The 22,382-nt window shown below is 40.8% G+C and overlaps 1 protein-coding gene across 1 annotated transcript in view; it reads left to right on the top strand.

Moving 5' to 3' along the window:
• ORC3 (origin recognition complex subunit 3) overlaps positions 1-22,382 on the top strand; it is a 1,128,136-nt gene that overhangs the window by 235,652 nt on the left and 870,102 nt on the right. The window contains exon 6 of the mRNA XM_044069085.1: positions 19,241-19,407. Within this exon, the coding sequence (XP_043925020.1) occupies positions 19,241-19,407 (167 nt within the window). The remainder of the gene's footprint in view (positions 1-19,240; positions 19,408-22,382) is intronic.

The following is a 22,382-nucleotide window of genomic DNA, read 5'->3' as shown; positions in this document are numbered from 1 at the left end:
GTGGTTTCTGAAGTCAGTTGTGCTTCAACATGCATATCCTCTAGACATTGTAGTTCCTCTCCTTCCTTGTCTCAAGAAGGAGCTTCGTTGGTGGATCCAGTGCTGAATTTTTTATTCCCTTCTTCCCTCTCAGGAATGGTTCACAAATACTTTAGATGTGGGATGTGGAGCAGCTTTTGGCTTCCTGAAGGTCCGGAAGTGTGGTCGCCTGTTCAGCAGAATGAGCACATCAATATCAAAGAGATGACTGCTCTTGTGCAAGATTTTCATGCTTTTCTTCCTGTTTTTTTTCCCCAGGGCCTTTCGAGGTATTCACAGACAATACCACAGTGATGTGGAATATAAACAAACAGGGAAGAACAAAATATCTTGCCTTCTTTGTCAGTTGATACTTCTAGTATGAGATCTTGTTATGCAGTATTAAGTGACTGTTCAAGCAGTTTACATCCCTTCAGGTCAAAACATTGTGGAAGATACTCTGAGCAGGTCCTTAACTCAATCCCATGAATGGATGCTTCACAGGGATTTGTTTTGGGACATTGTCCACCAGTCTGGTACTCCTCAAGTAGATCTATTTGCCTCCCCTCTGAGCAGACTGCTTCCTCTATTTTGTGCCAAAGTCCCAGGTCCTCTGGTGTGGAAGGTGGACACCCTCTCCCTTTCTTGGAAGGATATGTTTCTTTATACATTTCTTCCCCTTCCTCTCCTTCCAAAAGTCTGTTCAGAATTCAACAGGACACTCCCAAAATCTTGTGGGTGACTCCCTTTTGGACGCGACAGCATTGGTTCCCTCTTCTGCATTTAGCCAAGGGTAGTCATCACGAGTTACCTCACAGGGTGGATCTACTCACACAAGACAAGGGATCTCTCATCCATCCCCACCTGTCCACACTTCACCCGACACTGTGGGTGATAGGATTTTGATTCCATACGTGGAGACCCTAAGCCTCAGGGTCCCCCATCGGGTGAGACCTTATCTTCTGAAACCTCCTCAGTGTGTCCCACTAAGGTGGTCCCTAGGAAGAAACTATGCAAGAGGAAGTTTATCAACTCCCAGAATGAGTCCATTACACCAGATACAGACCACGAGGAGTCAGAATAGTCCCCAAGGTCACCCTCTGAGAATGTCTGAGATTCTAAAACAGAGAGGTGGCTGGAATCCCATAAATCCTTCTGATGAGGAATCTGTATACCTAAAGTCTTTTGGATCTCGACCTTCATCCACCTGGGTATCTCCACCTTTCGACGAGCTTATGGACTTAGTTTGTTGAAACGAGTGGGAGGCTCCAGATTCAGTGGAATCCATCCCTTGGGGGCCTAATAAATTCATTACTGCACCATCAAACAAAACTTTTGTGACCAAAGGAGTACCTGTGGATGCTATGGTGGTGGCAGTGCCCACTAAAAAGGAGTTGTCGGAAACTTCAACATCTGTCCTACCCCCGAATAAGGAGTCGCGTACGATGGACAGGTATGGGAAGTCCATGTTTTTGTCAGTGGCCTTAGGTCATTGAACTACCTTATGCATTTCACAAAACTGCAGAGAGATCTTCTGAAGGAGCTTGGAGATGCCCTCCAGGGTACAGCAGCTGTAGGGGTAGCAGATAAAGTATCCTCCCAGCTTGCTACCCTCAATTCAGTAGTTAACTCATCTATTCGTCTTGTATCCTATGCAGCCGATGGAGTGAGTAGGTCAGCGGGTTCCGGAATTGGCCTCAGATGTCATTCCTGGATGCACTTATGTAATTTTGTGAAACCCTTTAAGTCATCCTTTGTCAATGCCTCTTTTGATGGCTCGTCCTTGTTTGGGCTGAAAGTTAAAGAAGCGCTTACCTGGTGTGAACAAGAAGGGAAGACTATCTCTGCTGTGGGAGACCATTTTTCCACTCCTTCTAGACCCTATCCCAATGGTCAAAAGGGAGGGAAAATGTAGTTCCGGAAATCCCAGAGGGTCTTTCAGGACATGCAGGGTGAACCTTACACCAGGGATAGAGGAGAAGGTAATAATGGAAGACCCCACCCATGCGGCAGAGGGGGGTCCATAGAACCAGAGTGACCGAGAATCCTTCTTCGGCAAACCCTATCAGTGCTCCCTAAAGGAGGCCTGACTGTCCCTCTCTGGAGGCAGTTGGGGTACGCTTGTTTTGCACCCACAAGCCTGGCTAGACATAACAAAAGACAAGTGGGTGCAAAGTATTTTATCTGGAGGCTACACAGTCCCCTTTTCAATGCCACCCCCCAAAATAAAAAGAATCCCGTATGTTCCACCCAGTCACAGGGAAAAAGCAACCTTAGAAATTCAGAAGTTGTTGCAAAAAAGTCATCCACCCAGTCCTGGCAGACCAGATAGGATTCTGAACTTACTCCAGGTTTTTTTTAGTTCCAAAAAAAAAAAACAGGGGACTTGGAGACCCATATTGGATCTCAGCAGACTAAAGAAGTCAGTAAAAAGGACAAAGTTCCAAATGGTCGCACTACAGTCAATACTTCCCTTTTTAGGGAAAGACAATTGGATGTGCTCTATATATGTCCAGGATGCGTACTACCATATAAAGATGGACAGACCATCCAGGAGTCATCTGTGCTTTCGGCTGGGAGCCAGTCATCAATTTGGAGCTCTGCCCTTTTGCCTCACTACAGCCTCCAGAGTGTTCACCAAATGCATGGCAGTAGTTACGGCTCACCAGAGGCATCTAGGATTCTGGGTGTTTCCATATCTAGATGACTGGCTCCTAACTGCCACCATCAAGCACCTACTTATTCAGGAAAGAGACACTACCCTGAAACTATGTTCCCAGCTAGAGATTTCAGTAAATTACGAAAAAATCTGCCTTATTGCCATCAAAACATATCATCTTTGTAGGCATTGAAATAAACACAGAAACCCTGGTAGTCAAGTTGCCTTCAGACAGAGTTCAGTCTGTTTGACTACAGACCCAGGACCTTCTTTACAAGACAAAAGTGCAAGCAAGGACAATTCTGAAAGTACTGGAGACAAGGGCAGCAGCAATAGCAGTGATTCCTGTAGCAAGGCTACACATGAGAATCCGCCAGTGGATGCTTATCACTCAGTGGTTCATGCAGGAACTGCCAATGAGCCATCTCATAAACCTGACTGAGTCCTGCAGGAAAGACCTTCATTGGTGGCTTCACTCCGACCAAGTAACGATGGGTCGTCTAATCCCCCCCCTTCTCCAGAAGCCACAGTGACCACGGACGCTTCCCAGGTAGGGTGGGGGGGCATTATCAGGGAAGAACAGACAAGGCACTTGCCAAGATCACGAGGTTCATTTGCACATCAATGTACTAGAGATGACAGTGGTGCTGATGGTGTTATAGGCATTCCAAGACTCTCTTCCGACTGGTACAATTGCAGTACAATCGGACAATTTATCAGTTGTGTGGTACATAAACAAGGAGAAACCAGATCTTACCCCCTTTTTTGGGAGGCCCTGAGAGTATGCCAGTGGGCAACGTCCTCCCAGAGTTTTCTGATAGCAATGCACATCCCAGGGAAATCAAACGTGATAGTGGACAAACTAAGCAGAGCGATTCTGATGCCATGAGTGGTTTCTAAAGAAAGAAAGAAATGGTGGATATGATTTTCTGCAAATGGGGCAGCCTTGCTGCAATGTATTCGTCACAGCCATGAATGCAAAATGCAGCAGCTACTTTGTCCTAATCCCCCTCTGAGGCATTTCCCAAGGGATGCACTTGTACATGATTGGCCCCCGGGAATCCTTTATGGATTTCCACCCTTTCCTCTAATACCCAAAGTTCTTCAGAAAGCCAGCAGTCTGGGAGGGACTTTGATTCTAATAGCCCCATACTGGCCTCGTCAAGTATGGTTCCCTTTCATGAAGCCTCCTCATCTGGAGGAGCCATGGATTCTGGACCCAGTGCCAGACCTCCTGACAAACTCGTCGAGGGCTCTCAACCCATCTCTTCATTCCCTGAAATTGACGGCATGGCTGCTCCGATTCCCAAGATAGCCAAGCTGTATAATCTCACCCCTGAAGTCCAACATATCCTAATTTCTTCTCATAAGTTGTCAACAAGAAAACTATATCTTAACAAATGGAAAAGGTTTTCTATCTGGGCTGTTAAAAATCAAACTGATCCATTCACAGCACCCCTTTCATCTATTTTGAAATTTTTGGCTAAATTTCAGTGAGGGAGCAGCTGCAGCTATCTCGAATTTTCATATTGGAAGTGAAGGTCTGAATATCATGTCTCATAAACTATTGAAGGCCTTTCTCAGAGGGGCAAACTTATTAAGACCACCGATAAAGCCACCTCTACTACCGTGGAATTTAAATTTTGTGTTCTCACACATTATTATTCCCCCTTTTGAACCTGCTGCATCATGTAGCTTGAAGTTTCTATCCTGGAAAACTCTTTTTCTAGTAGCGATTACATCATCTGGAAGAGTGTCGGAGCTACAGGCCTTATCTATGAAACTTACTTACCTGGTATTATATAATGATAGGGTTTCATAGGTTCATAGGATGGTACTAGGCTATCGGCCCTAGGGCCTATACAAGCCTAGCCAAACATTTCTCTGGATATTTCTTCCTACAATATTTACTTCCATGGACCCCTGTCTAGCAGGCGACTGATGTGATCCCCAGGGTGAATTTCCTATTTCCCATCCAATTGTCAAGGTTCCTTTTGAAGAGGGCCAAGGAGGTGCTCTGCTTGATATGTATGGGCAGTCTATTCCAGAGACTGGGGAGTCTCTGGGTCAGGAACCTATCCCTCCAGCATGTTTTATTCATTGTGATGACAAGGTTTAGATCCCTGGAGTGTGTGGCTCTGAGGGATTGGGATTTCTTTAAGTAGAGCATGTACAACAGCTCAGAGTTTGACATGGCCTTGTATGTTAAGCAGAGATCGCCTCTGAGTAGACGATATGCCATAGAGTATAGCTGTAGGTTTTTTTAGACGGTCAGCATAAGGCATCTGCTTTAGGACTGTGATTCTTTTAGTGAGGTGTTTTTGCGGCCTTTCCAGGTGTTGCAAATGTCTTGTGAGGTACATACCAAATGGGGCATTTTACTCTATAATGGGTCTAATGAGGGATGAGTACAGTGGGACAATGACCTCCTTTTTTCTGGATGAAAAACCCGTAGTGATGAGGTGTGCCACATAGAAGTATTTCCTGACTGTTGTGGCAATGTGGTTATCGAAGGTGAGACCACTGTCCATCTGTGTTCCTAAGTCTCTCATCACACTTTCGGTGTTTAGTGTACTGCCACCTATATGGAAATTCATGGGTACCTGTTTTTTCCCAAAAGGGATAACATTTCTTGGCATTAAATGTGAGCCCATGGCTCTGGCACCAAGCATCTGTTTCTGTAAGGCCCTTTTGTAGAATATCCACATCATTTGGGAATTCAATAATGGCTCTCAGTTTGCAGTCATCTGCGAACTTTGTTAGCCAGAGTCCCTTAGTGTTGGCCTGTACTTCAAGCCTTGTACTGTACAGCCAAATAAGAGTGGTCCCAGGACTGAACCCTGAATTACTCCGTCACTTGTCTGTAGCTGGATTTGGGGTCGGCTACTTTTAGAGTGTGGGTTCTGTCAGTAAGCCAGTTGGCAACCCATCGAGTGACGTAGGGATTTAAGCCCAGCTTAGTAAGTTTGCCTATGATTCCAGAGTGGGGGATGGTGTCGAAGGCCTTGGCGAGGTCCAGAGAGGCTGTGTGGGACCACCTTACCCTCATCCACAGTTCTGAACTAATCACTAAACCTTCATTCCTACCAAAAGTGTGTTCAGAGTTTACTCTAAATCAATCCATTGAGTTACCATTTTATTTTCCCCAAAGTATGGCAATAAGGCAAAATACATGCTTCATCAGCTAGAGGTCCATAGACAGCTGCATTTTTACCTATACAGGACAAAATAATTTAGAAAATCTGATCAACTTTTCATATGATTTTCAGATAATAAAAAAGGCTTGGCAGTATCCAAAACTACCTTGTCCAGATGGTTATGAAATTGCATCTCCTTTACCTATGATTCTACAGACAAACAATTGGAGAATAAAATAAAGGCACACTCTACTCGAACGGTGTTAACTTCACAGGCCTTTAGAGCTAAATTACCAGTAGATACTATTTGCCCAGCAGCAATGTGGACAAGGCCTCATACCTTTATTACTCATTACAAAGTAGATTGGGCCTCTATGGACAGGGCCACCTTTGGTTCCACTGTTCTGAAGAATATCCTCTGGTGAGCCACCCAGGAAAGATGGTGTTAGGGACGCTGTCCCATCAGTAAAGAATGAAGGTGAGATAGGGCAACTTCACATAAAGAAGTTATGTACTCACCATAAGGTTCCATGTGAGTTGTCCATCTTGTCTTCATTCTTACGTCCCACCCTCCTACCCCCAGCCCTTTTTGTTGTTGCTTTGGAGGACCGAGAGGCTTTGGGAAGATATTTGGTAAGCTTTGATCCTTTTCTGGGCTTGTATATGATATATTTAGGTGTATTCATCTATGTATAGGGGTATGGATACATCACAAACAAGATCTGAGGAAGACAGTAGAGCATCATGGGATAGGGATGGAGCCACAAGCTGGTTTGAGACCTCGAGCTTTAGTAAGCGGCCGAGTCAGAACCGAGGATCGGTTCCGAAGCCCATCAGTAAAGAATGAAGACAAGATGGACAACTCACATGGAACGTTATGGTGAGCACATTTCTTCTTTTTTGCCACCGTTTCATGGTGGCTGTGATGTAATTTGTCAGTGTAGAGTGTATTTTATACATTTTTAAACACTCTCTTACCCATGAATGTGGGGTACTGTCAATTTTTTTTTGTAGTCTATCCATGCTATACTTAGATTCTTCCCCTATTTACAGTTCTCCACTATGACTTTATTTAACAAAAAATGATTCTTTGTTCCATATGACTTTTTTATTACCAATTTGTTCTATTGCCATAATTGAGTTTTCTTCTAAATGACTATAAACTATGTCGACATCAGTTCTGGTGTATAGCTTATACATTGTCGGAAGGCAAGTTATTGGTCTATAGTTTTTAGGGTAGCTTACAGGTTCACTCTTAAGAAGGAGCATTGTTTTTCCTGTTAGCCAGGCTGGTGTTTGTTTGAGGTGCGCATATAAATAGTTCTTACTCATGGCTAAATCTTCATGCAACGATGTTAATACTTTTAGGCAGAAGTTAGGTACTGCATCTAGGCCTGAGGTTTTCCAATTTGAGGCTTTTCTTAAATTTGTTTCAATCCCTCTGCCCGTTACTTCATCCCATTTCATATCCTGTATATTTGAACTTCTTATTCTTTCTTTTACTTCTTTCCATTTAAAATCTTTGTTATATTCCACAGGATCCTCATAAATATTTCTCCAAAATGTGTCAATTTCTTCTTTTTTGGTGGTCTTTCAAGTCCTTTTACCTTGTTTCCCAATTCTCTATAAAACTATTTTGGGTCATTAAAAACTCCTTATTTTGTTCTTTTCCTTTATATTTATCTGTTTATCTTCTAAGTTTTTCTGCCCTTGCTGATATTTTTAATTTATTATTTGCAATAGTGCATGGTAAATCCTCATCCATTACAATACTGCATATTGCTTTTATCACGTCTGTCTTTTTGAGTATTTACTATACTCTTCTAACAGTGACACTTCTTGTCTTAATTGCTTTATAGTTTTCTCTGTTCGATGCTTCCAAAATGGCATCCAGTTTCTCCCCGTCCTTTCCCTTACTACCCTGTGTTCTTGTGGTAGGACTTTATCTGTAAATTGGCTGCACAGTAATGCATCCTATTTACTTCTGTTATATTGCATGAGTCTCTATGGACAGGCTTAATTACTGTGGTCATTTGTTTTATCACCTTCTAACATTTTGGGTTTTATTGACCCTCGGCAGAGAAGGTTGGATGATGTGCGGATAGTGAATCATGAAGTGCAGTGGATTAGTAAGGAGGAAGTAAGGATAGCTATGAAGAGGATGAAGAATGGCAAGGCTGTTGGTCCGGATGACATACCTGTGGAAGCATGGAGGTGTTTAGGTGAAATGGCAGTGGAGTTTTTAACTAGATTGTTTAATGAAGTCTTGGAAAGTGAGAGGATGCCTGAGGAATGGAGAAAGTGTTTTGGTACCCATTTTTAAGAATAACGTGATGTGCAGAGCTGTAGTAACTACAGAGGGATTAAATTGATCAGTCACATCATGAAATTATGGGAAAGAGTAGTGGAAGCTAGGTTAAGAAGGGAGGTGATGATTAGTGATCAGCAGTATGGTTTCATGCCAGGAAAGAGCACTACAGAAGCGATGTTTGCTGTGAGAGTGTTGATGGAGAAGGGAGAGGGTCAGAAGGAGATGCACTGTGTCTTTGTGGACTTAGAGAAAGCATATGACAGGGTGCCTAGTGAGGAGTTGTGATATTGTATGAGGACGTCGGGAGTGTCAGAGAAGTATGTAAGAGTGGTACAGGATATGTGCGAGGGTTGTGTGACAGCGGTGAGGTCTGCGTTGGGAGTGACGGATGCATTTAAGGTGGAGGTGGGATTACATCAAGGATCAGCTCTGAGCCCTTTCTTATTTGCAGTGGTGATGGACAGGTTGACAGACGAGATCAGACAGGAGTCCCCGTGGACTATGATGTTTGCAGATGACATTGTGATGTGTAGTGCGAGTAGGGAACAGGTAGAGGAGACCCTGGAGAGGTGGAGATATGCTTTAGAGAGAAGAGGAATGAAGGTCAGCAGTACTAAAACAGAATATGTGTGTGTGTGAATGAGAGGGAGGATAGAGGGATGGTGAGGATGCAGGGAGTAGAAGTGGTGAAGGTGAATGAGTTTAAATACTTGGGATCAACAGTTCAGAGTAATGGTGAGTGTGGAAGAGAGGTGAAGAAGAGAGTACAGGCAGGATGGAGTGGGTGGAGAAGAGTGTCAGGTGTGATTTGTGACAGACTAGTACCAGTAAGAGTGAAAGGGAAGGTCTACAAGAAGGTAGTGAGACCAGCTATGTTATATGGGTTGGAGAAAGTGGCATTGACAAAAAGGCAGGAGTCAGAGCTGGACGTGGCAGAGCTAAGGATGTTAAGATTTGCACTGAGTGTGACGAGGGTGAACAAGATTAGGAATAAGTATATTAGAGGGGCAGCCCAGGTTGGAAGGTTTGGAGACAAAGCCAGAGAGACAAGATTACATTGGTTTGGACATGTGCTGAGGAGGGATACAGAGTATATTGGCGAAAAAGATGTTAAGGATGAAGCTGCCAGGTAACAGGAAAAGAGGAAGGCCTAAGATAAGGTTTATGGATGTGGTTAGAGAGGACATGCAGGTGGTTGGTGCGACAGAGCAGGATTCAGAGGACAGAAAGAAATTGGAACAGATGATCCGCTGTGGCGACCCCTAACGGGAGCAGCCGAAAGAAGAAGAGTCTATTTCTTTCATTGATCTTAATATGTCTATCCATCTCCATTAAATCAAGCAACTCTTCTCTTAGATCATTTCTTCTGAACTGAGGGCACATTCTTTGTTCGCCATTTCCTGTGGGCATTGTGTAGAAACTTCCAGACCTTCTTCCTGTGCCATGCTCTCCAATTTCACCCTGTGCCATCCGTTGCTGTTGGGACTTCACTGGCCTATCGCTCCATGACATTGACTGTGTCGGAGTTGCCAAAGTTTCCTTTTCTTTCCATTGCTGTAAGTACAAACACTCTTTCCTGTGGTAGGCTCCACAGTATCTTCATATATCAACTGATTAGATGCTTCCTGCTCCACTGGTTTCTCCTTTATTTGGGTGTCCATTGCTCTATCCTGTTGTGTTGTTATCAGAGTTAAATTTTCTACATTAAATCCTTTACTTTGCAGTAATCCGTAACCTCATTTTCTATTTCTTTTAACTTCTCCAATACTATTGCTTTTTTTCTATTTTTCCTCTTTGTTTTCTTATTTTTTGTATTGTAAAATCTTACACATTAGGATGTCTTTGCCTGCATTTCTCTTCAAATATCTTTGGTGCTACTTTTTTTGCACTGATTAATTTTGCTTTCTCCAGTATTGCACAATATTAATTTTCTTTTCTTTCACACATCCATATATCTTCTTTAGATGTCTCCTGCTCCTCTTGTTTCTCCTTACATTGGGGACTAGTTGTTCTATCATGCTGTAGTATGACCTATGTTAGAATTTCTACACTGAATCCTTCTCTTCTCAAATATTCTGTAACTTCAGCTCCTATTTTTTTAAACTTCTACTGAACTAATCTTCTTTTCTACGTTCCCTCTTTGTGATGTTATTTTTTATTTTGAAATTTTCCATATGTGGATGCCTTTGTGTATATTTTTCTTCAAATATCTTTGGGGCTGCCTTTTTTGTGTTGATTAATTTGGCTTTCTCATTTACATAAATTTTGCACTATAACATATCTGGCTTTTTCCCCATGTCCATATTTCTTTTTTATACCCTTCAAATGTCTTTAAATTTTGTTCTTAAAATTTTCGCATGTCTTCGGTCACTTCTTTTTCCAAACTGCACAAGGTTTCTTGGTCTATATAGTGTTTTTCATGGATCTGTTGTATTAATGAACACACATTTTTATTTGAAACTTCTGACCGTTTTTCTTGTGGAAGTATTTTTCTTTCCTCTAATTTCTCTCAATCTTTTCATATGTCTTTTGTGTGGAAATTCTGGGCTTCTTGGGTAGTGACAGCGATACATAATTTCTTTCTTATCCTCAATAGTCCACTCTATCATCTGTATGGCTCTTTGGCATATCAATTTTTGAATTTTTGTGATTTTTGTAGACTGCTATCTTCATCTGCAATGGGGGTGGGGCATCCACCCCCTGGCTTGGCCTAGCCCCATTGTAGGATATTTCCATGTCTTCAGGATTCTGCAGTGTCATTTTTTCCAGTCCTGGTACCAGTGTGCCTACTAGGATTGGGCACTTTTTATCCTGGGACGTGTGCACCCAGCTATCTTCTTTATTTTTTAACCTATTCGTGTCCATGATATATGCTGTATAAAATACAGTCTGTATATCAGTTTCGTCTTGGTGAGATTTTGTGAAAAACAGGGTCCACCTCATGAAGGGTACTCATCAAGGCTTGAGGATGAATTTAATTCCAGCAATACTTGTCTTCTTTTGCTGTTTTTATCATGTACCACAGAGGGCATTATTTATGTCCTCAGGTGTCCATGTAATTTATTTTGATTAGAAGAGAGTAAGATAGCTTTCAAATCTAGTTTCAGGAACATAGTAGAGACAAAAAACAGAGTTTTATAGCCTTACATTTTAAACAATGCTATCAAAGTGATACTTCGTTGTTACAGGGTTCTATTTTCAAATGGGTGGTAGTTAAATTTAGGGAGAGTAATTTATTTGAAGAGAGATTATTTTATAAGGAGATTTATATCCATTTTAAAGTATGGCACTTTAATACCCTTCGGTTTAAATATGGAATGTAATTCGAAGTACTTAGTGTTTGTTGATGGATTGAGTGTGCAAGGTTTTTATATATAAATTGTTTTTATGACTTGCTTTTTTATTACTCCTTGAAGGCTTTTTGGTGAGGTGCTGGAGTATATTAAAGTTTGATTTTATGTGTCTGTAGTTTGTTATTTTCTGTTTTTATTTCTTTTGAGTTTAGTCCTCCCAGGAAGTCTGTTCTTCCTCCCTGGGATCTTAGTTTGTTTTGGAGAAGCTGACTCAGGCTCCTTTTGAGCCCGCTGCTTCAGCTTCGTTCCTGTAAGTCTGTTCTTTTGCTGGCCTTTACTTCTGCCAGATCGGTATCCGAGTTGTAAGCCCTCATGGCTTGTCCTCTTTTTTATTTTATTTTTTTTTTGATATTTCGTAATGACAGGGTGTCCTTGCGTGTATTAATCTTCTTTTATGCTCAGTGTGGTTAATGAGTCCTCATTTAATCAGTCTATTAATCTGCCTACTTTTTCCCCCACTCCACAGTCTGCCAATGAGAGGGCGCTGCATACTTTGGATGTGCATAGACAACTTATTTTATATGGACAAGATTGAGTCTATTAGAAAATCTTATCAGTTGTTTGTTTCTTTTCATCCTATGTCCCTAGGATTAACTATCTAAGCAAACTATTTCTCCTTGGATCTCAAAATCTATTTCTTTTTATTATACTTTTCATGGTAAGAGCCCCCCTTCTTCTGTAAACACTCTTTATAGTAGAGATGTGGCTTCTTCTGGTGCTCTTTTCATGTGGTTGGATACTAATTGTGTTCTTGAAGCAGCTACCTGGACTTCTCTGCAAACTTTTACCAAGCACTACAAGTTGGATGAAATCTCCAGAGGTACAGCTGGTTTTGCTAAGGCCATTCTTCATGAATTCCTAGAGGGCTCTAGTGGTCCTTCCTCCTCCCAAGTTTGTTCTTGAGCTCTGGCACTCTCCCAAGAATAAAGAATACTGCAACCAGTGAATAGAAGGATAGTACAGGTTTGTAAAATCTTACCATAACAGTAGATGTCCTTTCCTTCACTGTTGTATTCACTCCCTCCCATCTCCCCCTAGGCTATTTTCTTCCTGGATGTACTGGTTACCTCTTGGTTTTCCCTGCATTGGTGTTCTTACTGGGGCACTCAGTTCTGAGGATGGTACATCCAGATGTCACCGTTATGCTGTACTAGAGGAGCATATGTGTGACATACGGTGTACCTTAAAGCAACAGTAGTCTTTTGTATACTGGCCGGACATCGGGCTACTTAAGGCAGGGAATCCCCAGTGTAAGGAATACTGCAACAGTGAAGGAAAGAACACCTAGTGTTGTGGTAAGGTATTACACAACTGTACTGTCGGTTATGAAAATATGAGCATAAATATGAAAATGAGTAACCAGTGGCAAACAGAGATTTAATTTCTTTGCTATAGAATGTCCTAGGCCAATAATCTTAGTGTCATTTTTATATCTCCTCCCCCTTTCCAATACCTCCTATTATTAGCTGTTAAGTCTGTTAAAGAAACTAAACCAAAAAAAAAACTCCTGGATGTCATAAGGAGGTATGGGTGTGAACTGGAAGTATACAAAAAGGCATTAAATGTTTGAGTTAGTTAAGATTTCTGGACAAATCAAAAAGTAATGGGGGCACAAAGGATTGAAATCATGACAGTTTTTAAATATTCCTCTAATTCACTTAAAAAAAATTAAAGGATAACCGCACCCACAAACTCAAAAAACAAGTTTATTTTGTCATGATTTGGTGTTTCCTACATTTTAACACCACTCTGGGACTATTTACAGGTTTTTAAATATTTTTATACATGATTTCTGAGTCTGACCACATGGGGGCTGGCATATTGAAGTAATTCTGGCATCTTGAAGTAATTCTGATTGTTTAGGCTGCCTCTAGGTATCCTACAATGCAGTGCATGTCTGTAAAAAAATGCATCACACAGGCCACTTTCTTCCTAAAGCTCCTGTCACTGCATTGATTTTACATGCATAGACTGCTGTTTTTCACTTATTTTTAAGTAACATTTCATGCCATTCAATTACTACTTAAAATGCAAACAGTGCAAATTCCACACAACAGACTTTCAAAGTGCTTTTTACTGCTGCTTCTTTTTAGAATGGCTAAACTGCAGTCTTTTGTGAAACCTGAATTGTACTACTTTGACTCATCTCCCATCCCCCTTCACACCTAACTTCCCTGGCTGTCAAAGTGCTAAGGGTAATTTGAGCTGTTACCTGCTGTGATTGACAGCTCACAGCAGGAGACTTGACTCGTGTCCTTTTTCCTTCTTGTATCCTTTACTTTCTGTATGGGTAGGGAAAGGACCATGGAGCTGTGACAACACAGCATGGGTGGGTTTTTAGGACGTAGTGGTTGTGTCAGTTTGGGGAGGGAAATGGCCAGAAAACTAACTATATTTAGTGGCCTTGATGACATCACTGCTTTGGAGACTGCAGCATGATTTTTCAGGGCAGGACAAAAGGTTTTTGAAAGTGAAACCACCACAGTGCAGTTAATGTACTGTTCTAGTAGAGAGAAACAATTTAAAATATTTTAAATGCTGTATTGTTATTTATAACAGGAACAGTAAATAGGGAGAAAAAAGACAGAGAAGTTGAGCATTTAATATTACAACTCCATTGTTGTTCTTTAATAGAATGGTCTTGCATCAACTATCATTTCCTGAAGAATAAGAAGTTTGAAAGACTACAGTCCTAGTGTTTAATGACTGACTGTAATTTTCAGTGATTTAATAAGAAAATCAAAAATTTTGCAAGGGACAGGGCAAAAGTATGAGTTAACATAGGAGACAGTTGAGATGTACTACAGCCAGTAACAAAGGACTCCTCTGGCAGAAGGAAAAACAACTTTTTAAAGGCTGTCAAGACATTTTGTTCTGTCATACTTGTTTATAAGTGTGACAGAATGAAGTTCTAAAAGATTTTAAAAGCTGTTTTACCTTTTTCAGCTGTTATTTGCTGGATGTCAGTCTGTGCTGTCATGTTCCTAGCACAATAATCAGTTTTGCCAACACTTATCTGTCCTTAACAAAACTTTTGTTAAGCACCCCTAATCTCTGGATAATCTGGCACTTGGAATAAACTTAACAAGTTTATCTTTTCCCTGATTTTGGTGTGTAGTCACAGCATTCCATGTACTACATACTTTTTTATACTTGTATAGTTTAGGTGTCCTTTATTGTTTTATCTTGATTTGCAAGATAATACTTTGACTCTATCCGTAACCTTACCAAAACTACCAGTATCACAGACAGCACACCCCTCAGTCCTACCCATTCCAACATATTTTTCTTAAATCTGTCCCTACAAACTATGGCAAGTCCCTTCTTTCCAAACTTAAAACATGCTCTCCATCAGTAGACAATCTACCTTCACAATTCCTAAAAATTGCTGATAATTCCATCACTCACCCCTTTTCAATATTAATCAATAGGTCCATCAAGGAAAACATTGTACCTGATATCTGGAAAATTTCTACCTCATACCCTTACATAAAGGCAGCAGCTCAACTGACCCCTCCAACTTCAGACCTATTGCCATCCCATCTCCCCTGTCTAGTATTCTAGAAAAATGCGTTCACAAACAGCTCCTTGAATACCTGCTCCAAGAAAATCTTCTTACCCACTCACAGCATGGCTTTCGCCCAAAACATAGTACTGCTACTGTTCTGACTTCCTTCATAAACACCATCGCTAAATCCCATGCCAATAATAAGTTAGTCACCTGCTTGTTTCTTGACCTATACAAAGCCTTCAGTACTGTTTCCCATAGACTACTTCTATCCAAACTATCCTCACTGAACCTCTCTGACTCAGCACTACCTTGGTTCTCCAGCTACTTATCAAACAGTTCACAGGCAGTGAAATGGCAGTCTAATTTCTCAACTTTCCTACCTGTTCAAACTGGGGTGCCCCAAGGCTCCATCATTGGACCCCTACTCTTTTAACATCTTTATAAATAACCTCCACTCTTCTTGTCCACTCTGTACCATTGTTCAGTATGCAGATGATTCCACAATTGTCTCATGCTTCGACAACATCACTCACCTTCATACTCTCACCCAAGAGCCTCTTCACTCCATTGAAAGATGGTTTACTTCCAATCAACTGCTACTGAATCCAAAGAAAACTAAACTTCTCCTATTCCATCCTTCATCTCTCCAACATCACAAAGTTACCTTTTCAGTCTCCTCCCTCAACAATACAATTATCTTCACTGAACCTCACACCAAACTCCTAGATGTTATCATGGATGACCATCTAAAGTTCGATCTCCACACTCAACAGTGTATTAAAAAGACTTATCAAAAGCTAGGTCTGCTTTACAGGCATAAACAATTCCTCAAATGCTTCCAGACTCTCCCGTGCACAAGCCTTTTTACTTCCCGCACTCCTTTATGCTGCTGCTATACTCACTTACCTCCAATCTAATCTGCTGACTAAATTAAAACTTGCTTATAATAAACTTGCAAAATTTGCCTCCAATCAACCCTACCACTCTCATCATTGCATATCCCTAAAGAACTTGCAGTGGCTGGAATTTCATCACCAAATTTTACTACCCCAACTTCTTTTGGCTTATTCAGTTCTACATGAACCTACATCCTGCCCCTCTCTCTCCACTCTCATTCAGTCCTACACCCCAACTGCACTCTCTGTAGCTCACAACAGAATGTACTGCAAGTTTATAGGCCCAATAAAAACATTGACAAAATACTTTATTCCTGTTCCATAGCAAAGGCTTGGAATAAATTACAACCAAATGTCAAATGTATTACTAATCCTACCACCTTTAAAATAGCTATCAAGGTCAGTCTCCATATTCTTGATCATGCTCTTGCAAGGACCCTACATGACTTCTATCTACTAATCTGTCTGTTGCCCTTTAGCTTTCTACTATTGTATTTATTTCTTCCCCCTGTACAACTTGCTATATTTACAGCTCACCTGTCTCTTGTCTTTTCACATTACCTACTGTATATACTCTGTCTTCTTACATATTTTGCATTCCTTGTTATACTGACTCTCTTTCCTTTCAACTGTTTTTAAATTTTTGGCATACTTTCTACCATGTATGTTTGAATTTTTCATTTAACGTTGTATAACCTATTACCTTCTTGCATACTATGCATTCTTAATATGCTGTCTTTTTTCCTCTTGACTGTTTCTAAATTTTTGACATACTTTGTACCATGTTATGATTTAATTTTTTGTTTCTTCTTATAGCCTTATTCATCTGTAGTCATTTGTAAACTTATTACTTCTTGCAATATTTCTTGTTTGACATGTAGTAATTGACTGTAAATTTTCTGTTTATGGTTATTGTACTTTGGGAGCTTTTCTCCTCGGGTCTTTGCTGAAAAAAGGCCTTTGGCCCAGTCGGACTAACTCGGTTAACATATGTCAATAAAAAAGAAAGAAAGAAGGAGCTTGCTAAGTGTTTAGGTTCATACTGGCTTAAAGGAGTGGGTAGGGATGTTCTCCTAGTCTGAGGTGCGGTGTCATAGCTTGCATCAGTGGAGGACATGCACATTTCCAAACATGTAAGCTTTAGACCCAAACAACTAGACTGAAGCAGGAAGGATATTTATTCCCAATAGCAGACGCAAAAGGGAGGGTCTATTTGTTGTTATATGTTCATAGGTGTTTACTAGGTTAACGACCAAAAAGGTCTCTTCAAGTCTAGCCATGCATCCCAAATTTATGACAAGTTCTGATACCCTTGGTAGGTGTAAGCAGGGACTTGGAAGATGAAACATTTACAGGTTGCCTGTGTCTATTAGAGACATAGGTGCCAAACCAAAAATTAATTTCCTGTTCTCCATCCAGTTGTCCAAGTTGCAGTTGTATTAGGTTAGGGAGGAACTTTGCTTCACATGGATGGAGAGTCTGTTCCAGAGACGGGGTAGTCTCTGGGATACATACCCATCTCTCCAGCAGGTCCTATTTATATCACAGGCAAGGTATAAGTCTTTATAATGGATAATTCTGGTGCAGTTTGCTTTCTGGATATGCAGGAGGTCCATCAGAGTAGGGTCTGACAATTCCCTGTATACCAGGCATAGATCTCCCCTCAAAAGCCTGTCGGAGACAGAATGCAGGGATAGGGCCTTGAGGCAGTCTGCATAGGACATTTTATTTACACCCTGTATTCTTTTATTGAGGAACCTCTGTGCTCTGTTCCAATTGTTTGATATGCCTGGTTAGGTACATAACAAAGATGGCATTGTACTCAATGATAGGCCTGATGAATGCCGACTACAGTGGACCAATGACTTCCTTGGACTTATACGTTTCACAACATAGAATGATGTCCTCACTACTGTAGACTTCTGATGGTCAAAGGCTAGATTACTGTATGTGTGTTTCCCTAAGTCCCTGACTACTGGGTCCGCTCTAAGGGGTATGTTGTCAATATGATAGTTACCAGGGATGGACACTATTATTCATTTCTTGCCATTTATTTATTTAACGTTTGTTAACCACGAAAGTCCGACTTGGAACAAAGCCGATTTTCAGCGGAGGTGCGGGGAGAAATGCTAAAGACGCATGTAATTGTAATGTGGGAGGAAACTGGCGCATCCAGAGGAAATCCACATGAATGCAGAGAAGACATGCAGACTCCACACAGCCGAGAATCGAACTGGAGAGCCTCTTGTTGTGAGGCAACAACACTACCGCTGCACCACTGCGCTGACTTAGGTTTAGTCCATGGCTCTGACACTAGTTGATTGTCTGTGTCAGCTCTTCCTGAAGAATTTTTGTGTCAGTATGGGATTCAATGACTGCTCCTAATTTTTGGTCATCTGCAAATTTAGTCAGCCAGAGACCATTGATCTTGGCCATTTCTTCGTAGACGTAAATGCAAAAAAGGAGCGGTCCAAGGACCGATCCCTGAAGGACTCTTGTTGTGACTTGCCTCTTTGTAGAGGTGGACTCCCCAGTTCTAACTTCCTGGTTCCTGCCAGGTGACATACAGTTTTGTACCTAACCTATTGAGTTTGTCAACAATGCCTGAGTGAGGTATTGTGTCAAATGCCTTGGCCAGGTCAAGGCAATGTGAACCATTTCACCGTCATCCATTGCTTTGGTGACCTTCTCAAAGAAGACCACCAGGTTAAGTAGGCATGACCTGCCCTTGACAAACCAAACTAGGTTGGGTCCAGTGTCTGGAGGCTTACTGTACCACTGTTGATCATATCCACGATCATTCTTTCCATGGCTTTACATATAAGACTAGTGAGACTTGTGGGTCTGTAGTTTCCAGGGTCTTCAGATGGCCCACTTTTGTGCAAAGGGATGACTGTCACTGTTCTCCACTCATGAAGCACAAAGCCTGCTTGGGGACTACAGCAATTCCAGAGGGTCTGATTGGTCATGTTTCATGCTATTTATGTTTAAGAAGATGTTTGTTACTTCAATGTTCTTTGGTCCATAGTGTACTTAACCCGCTACCAAAAAAATAAAAACTGGATAGAGCTTCCCTTCCTCCTTTGAATAGTTGTGTACAGTACAGACAAAATATACTGCCATTTCTGAAACCTGTCCTGCTAAAAGTTGCTTACAGACTAATACATGAAGCTGTGTACACAATTCAGTTATAGAAAATTTTCTGCTGCTGTAGTTCTAGTCTGAGTGGATAGATGGTGCTGTTACATACTGATTGCACATATATAAAGATAAAAATTTAAAATTTAACTGTAAGTAACAGTGTATTGTGTCTAAACTAACATCTGTAATTTCTTCATCCCTGTATCCCACACAGGAGTAAAGCACATTCTGCAGAAAGTGTTTGGACAGCTTTTGGGACACAGTATCAGACTGGAAGCTGATGATGAAACAGACGTGCAGCCTCACCCTGCAGAGCTCCGTCAGAAGAAAATGCTTTGTTCATTGGCTTCTCTGGCTGATTGGTACACTTCTGTTAAAAGGGTAAATGACAAATGGATACGAACTTTGGTGGCTTCAATTACTGTGAAGTGGGGGTGGTGGTAGATCTTGTGATGGATGGGTAAAGGATCCACACTTATACTGCACACTTTAACACACACACACACACACACACACACACACACACACACACACACTCTGACTTAGTGGAAAGGTAGGATGTATTGTTAAAAAGCAGGCAAAACTCAGAAGTAGTTTAGTTCTCTTAAAGGTCTCATAATGAAAAGTTTAGACCAGAACAGGCCATAGGGGTAGGTGTGTTTGTTCATTTAACACTGCACTCATTATCAAATATGTAAATATATGTTTTTTTAAGTGGGAAATAAAAAGGATGAAATCCTTTTTATTAAATGGTTTTGTTAGTGTTTGGTAGCTGTTTTTACAAACTATAATATTACAGTTGCTGCAATAGAAACTCATAAAGCATATTATTTGATTGTACTCACAGGTAACCAAAAATACTGTATGTAGTTTGGATGCCCTTTGGATAGGAAACCATGAGTGTTGTGTTGCATCCTAAGCAGAGCTGGTGTTAAAATTTTAGCGGCCACCAAGTGTCACTTAAGGGCCCATAGACACTTCCAATATAAGTTTTACCTTGTCACTGCCATTCCTCATAATCAACCTTTTAAGTTTGTGTTGCAGAGTTTTAGGAGTAATATACACAGACAGAACTGAAGCCACAATGCTGTGACATTATGGCAAGCCTGGGTACGACACTGCGTTAGCTCATCTCACAGAGGGACATTCACAGTGACTGGCTTTTAGCTGCAAAGATGATAAATTACAACAACCCAATGAATAGAGCTGACAGATTGTAACATAGTGTCCTTGGCAATCTACTCCATGTACCTCCCACTTTCTACTTTTCAACCTCCAATGCTCTTCTGTCCTGCCACTCTATACACATTACTTTTTCCTTCCTTTTCTCACATCTTGCCTTTATCTTCAGCTTTTTCAAGAAGCCATGACTTTCTATATATTGTAAATTACATTTCAAGGTTTTTATCAATGTTTTCATTCATTTATGGCTGGAAGAAAAGTTTGATTTGGGGAAAGAAATTCAGTGTTGCTGTTCAACTTTATTTTCCTTGTATCGTTTCAGAAAACCTTACCTGTCTAAAGCAGTGCAGTAATAACTGTAGGAAATTACTCAGTTAAGCTAGATGTCTGGGTGCTGTCAAGCCCAAGGAGCTGTAGGGTTATAGATGATGTGAAGTGATTTTTAGAGCATTTTCCCTACCATTTGATCCAGTGGTGCCCTGGAAAGAATTGGGAGTAAGAAAATAATTTCAGCCTTATTTTTTCCTTCAAGGAAGACAAAAGTTGTACCCAAGGCTTAATGGTCAAAGCTGACAAAACAGAAGCTCACAGTAAACTAAGAAAACAAATGTTTGAGAGAATACATCAGTCCTATCTGGGAATACCCCCCGCTCCCGGAAAAAAAATGGCAGTGTCTGTACATCTCTCTGTTATTTGATTGGTATGAAAGCAGAGGTTCAAATGGCCACAGACATGTTTTTCAAGTGGCTGCTATCATTCATATACATAGCATATTGCCCTACCCTGGCTCCATTGCCTGATATATGATTGTGAGGAAAATGAACAAGTAAAGATCACAGTAATGTATTCTGACTTGTTTTTCCTAGATAGTACCCTGCCCCTACAGAAGCTCTAATAACTTTCTTTGCACAGCTCTGAGAAAAGGAAAAGAAGCAATGACTACATTGTCCCCAGCCAAAAATAAGGCTGTAATAACCTCTTATGCAAACCTGTGATGTTTGATTGTGAGGAAAATTACAGATGTAATGACCATACCATCCCCAACCAGCTACAGCAATGTCTATACGCACCTCTGATCAGGCCTGGTTTTAAAATGTGAGCAGTTAATGGTAGATATTACCACTAAGTCCAAGTCAAAATCCATTTATATGGTCTGCAGGTGTGGGGAGCCCACCAGACCCCCCTAGCAGCTGAAATCTGAATGTTCTGTAATGTGTTTATTGGCTTATTTTTGCAAGATAACTACTTGTTAACTGTGTTTTTTTTAACTGCTACCTAAGAGTTATGTATGGGACCGGCAATATTGTGCATACCCACCCAGATAAATCAGGGATATTTTCACACACACACTCACACACACACACACACACACACACACACACACACACACACACACACACACACACACACACACTCACACACACACACACACACACACAATCACACACACACAATCACACACACAATCATACACACACAATCATACACACACAATCACACACACACACACAATCAGGGAAACTGGAGATATTTCATTTCACCTACTGCATGTCTTTGAGGCACTGGAGGAAACCAGAGCGCACAGCTAGAAATACCCAGACAGGGTGAGCATGCAGACTCCACAGAGAAAAAAACCACAGCCAAGAACTCGACCAGTGCAATGCCCTTTGAAATAGCAAAGCTACTCACTGTTCCACTGTGACAGTGATGAGTTGATTTCTAAATCTCTAAACTTCTTCTAAGACTCTAAATGAATCCATTTGTAACAACTTTATGTATTGACTTTTTTTAGTAATGTATTAAAATATTACTTTATTTCTTTTAGAATCTTTAGGTAGTGGAGCTTTTTCACTGCTGAAAGGACTCTAAAAGAGTCCATTTGTAACAACTATGATTATGTATTTTACTTTCTAGTATTGTATTAAATATTACTGTGTTTCCTTTAGAATTTTACGCAGTGGAGCTTTTTTCCTCGGGCCTCTACTGAAAATGGACATGTATCCAGTTAGACTAGCCCAGTCAACAAATGTAAAATAAATAAAATAAATAAATAAATAAAATTTCACACAGACCATCTTCCCATCAAACCATCAAAGACAGCCGCCTATCATGTTTAAGGTCTGTGTTATAGAAAGTGATAGAATTTTAGAATTTATGGTCAACTTGTTACTTTT

The sequence above is a fragment of the Protopterus annectens genome, chromosome 1.part0, assembly GCF_019279795.1.
Source record: "Protopterus annectens isolate FY-2018-M chromosome 1.part0, PAN1.0, whole genome shotgun sequence".
Classification (NCBI taxonomy): domain Eukaryota; kingdom Metazoa; phylum Chordata; order Ceratodontiformes; family Protopteridae; genus Protopterus; species Protopterus annectens.
Note: the sequence above shows the minus strand (reverse complement) of the source record. Positions and strands in the feature narration are given on the sequence as shown.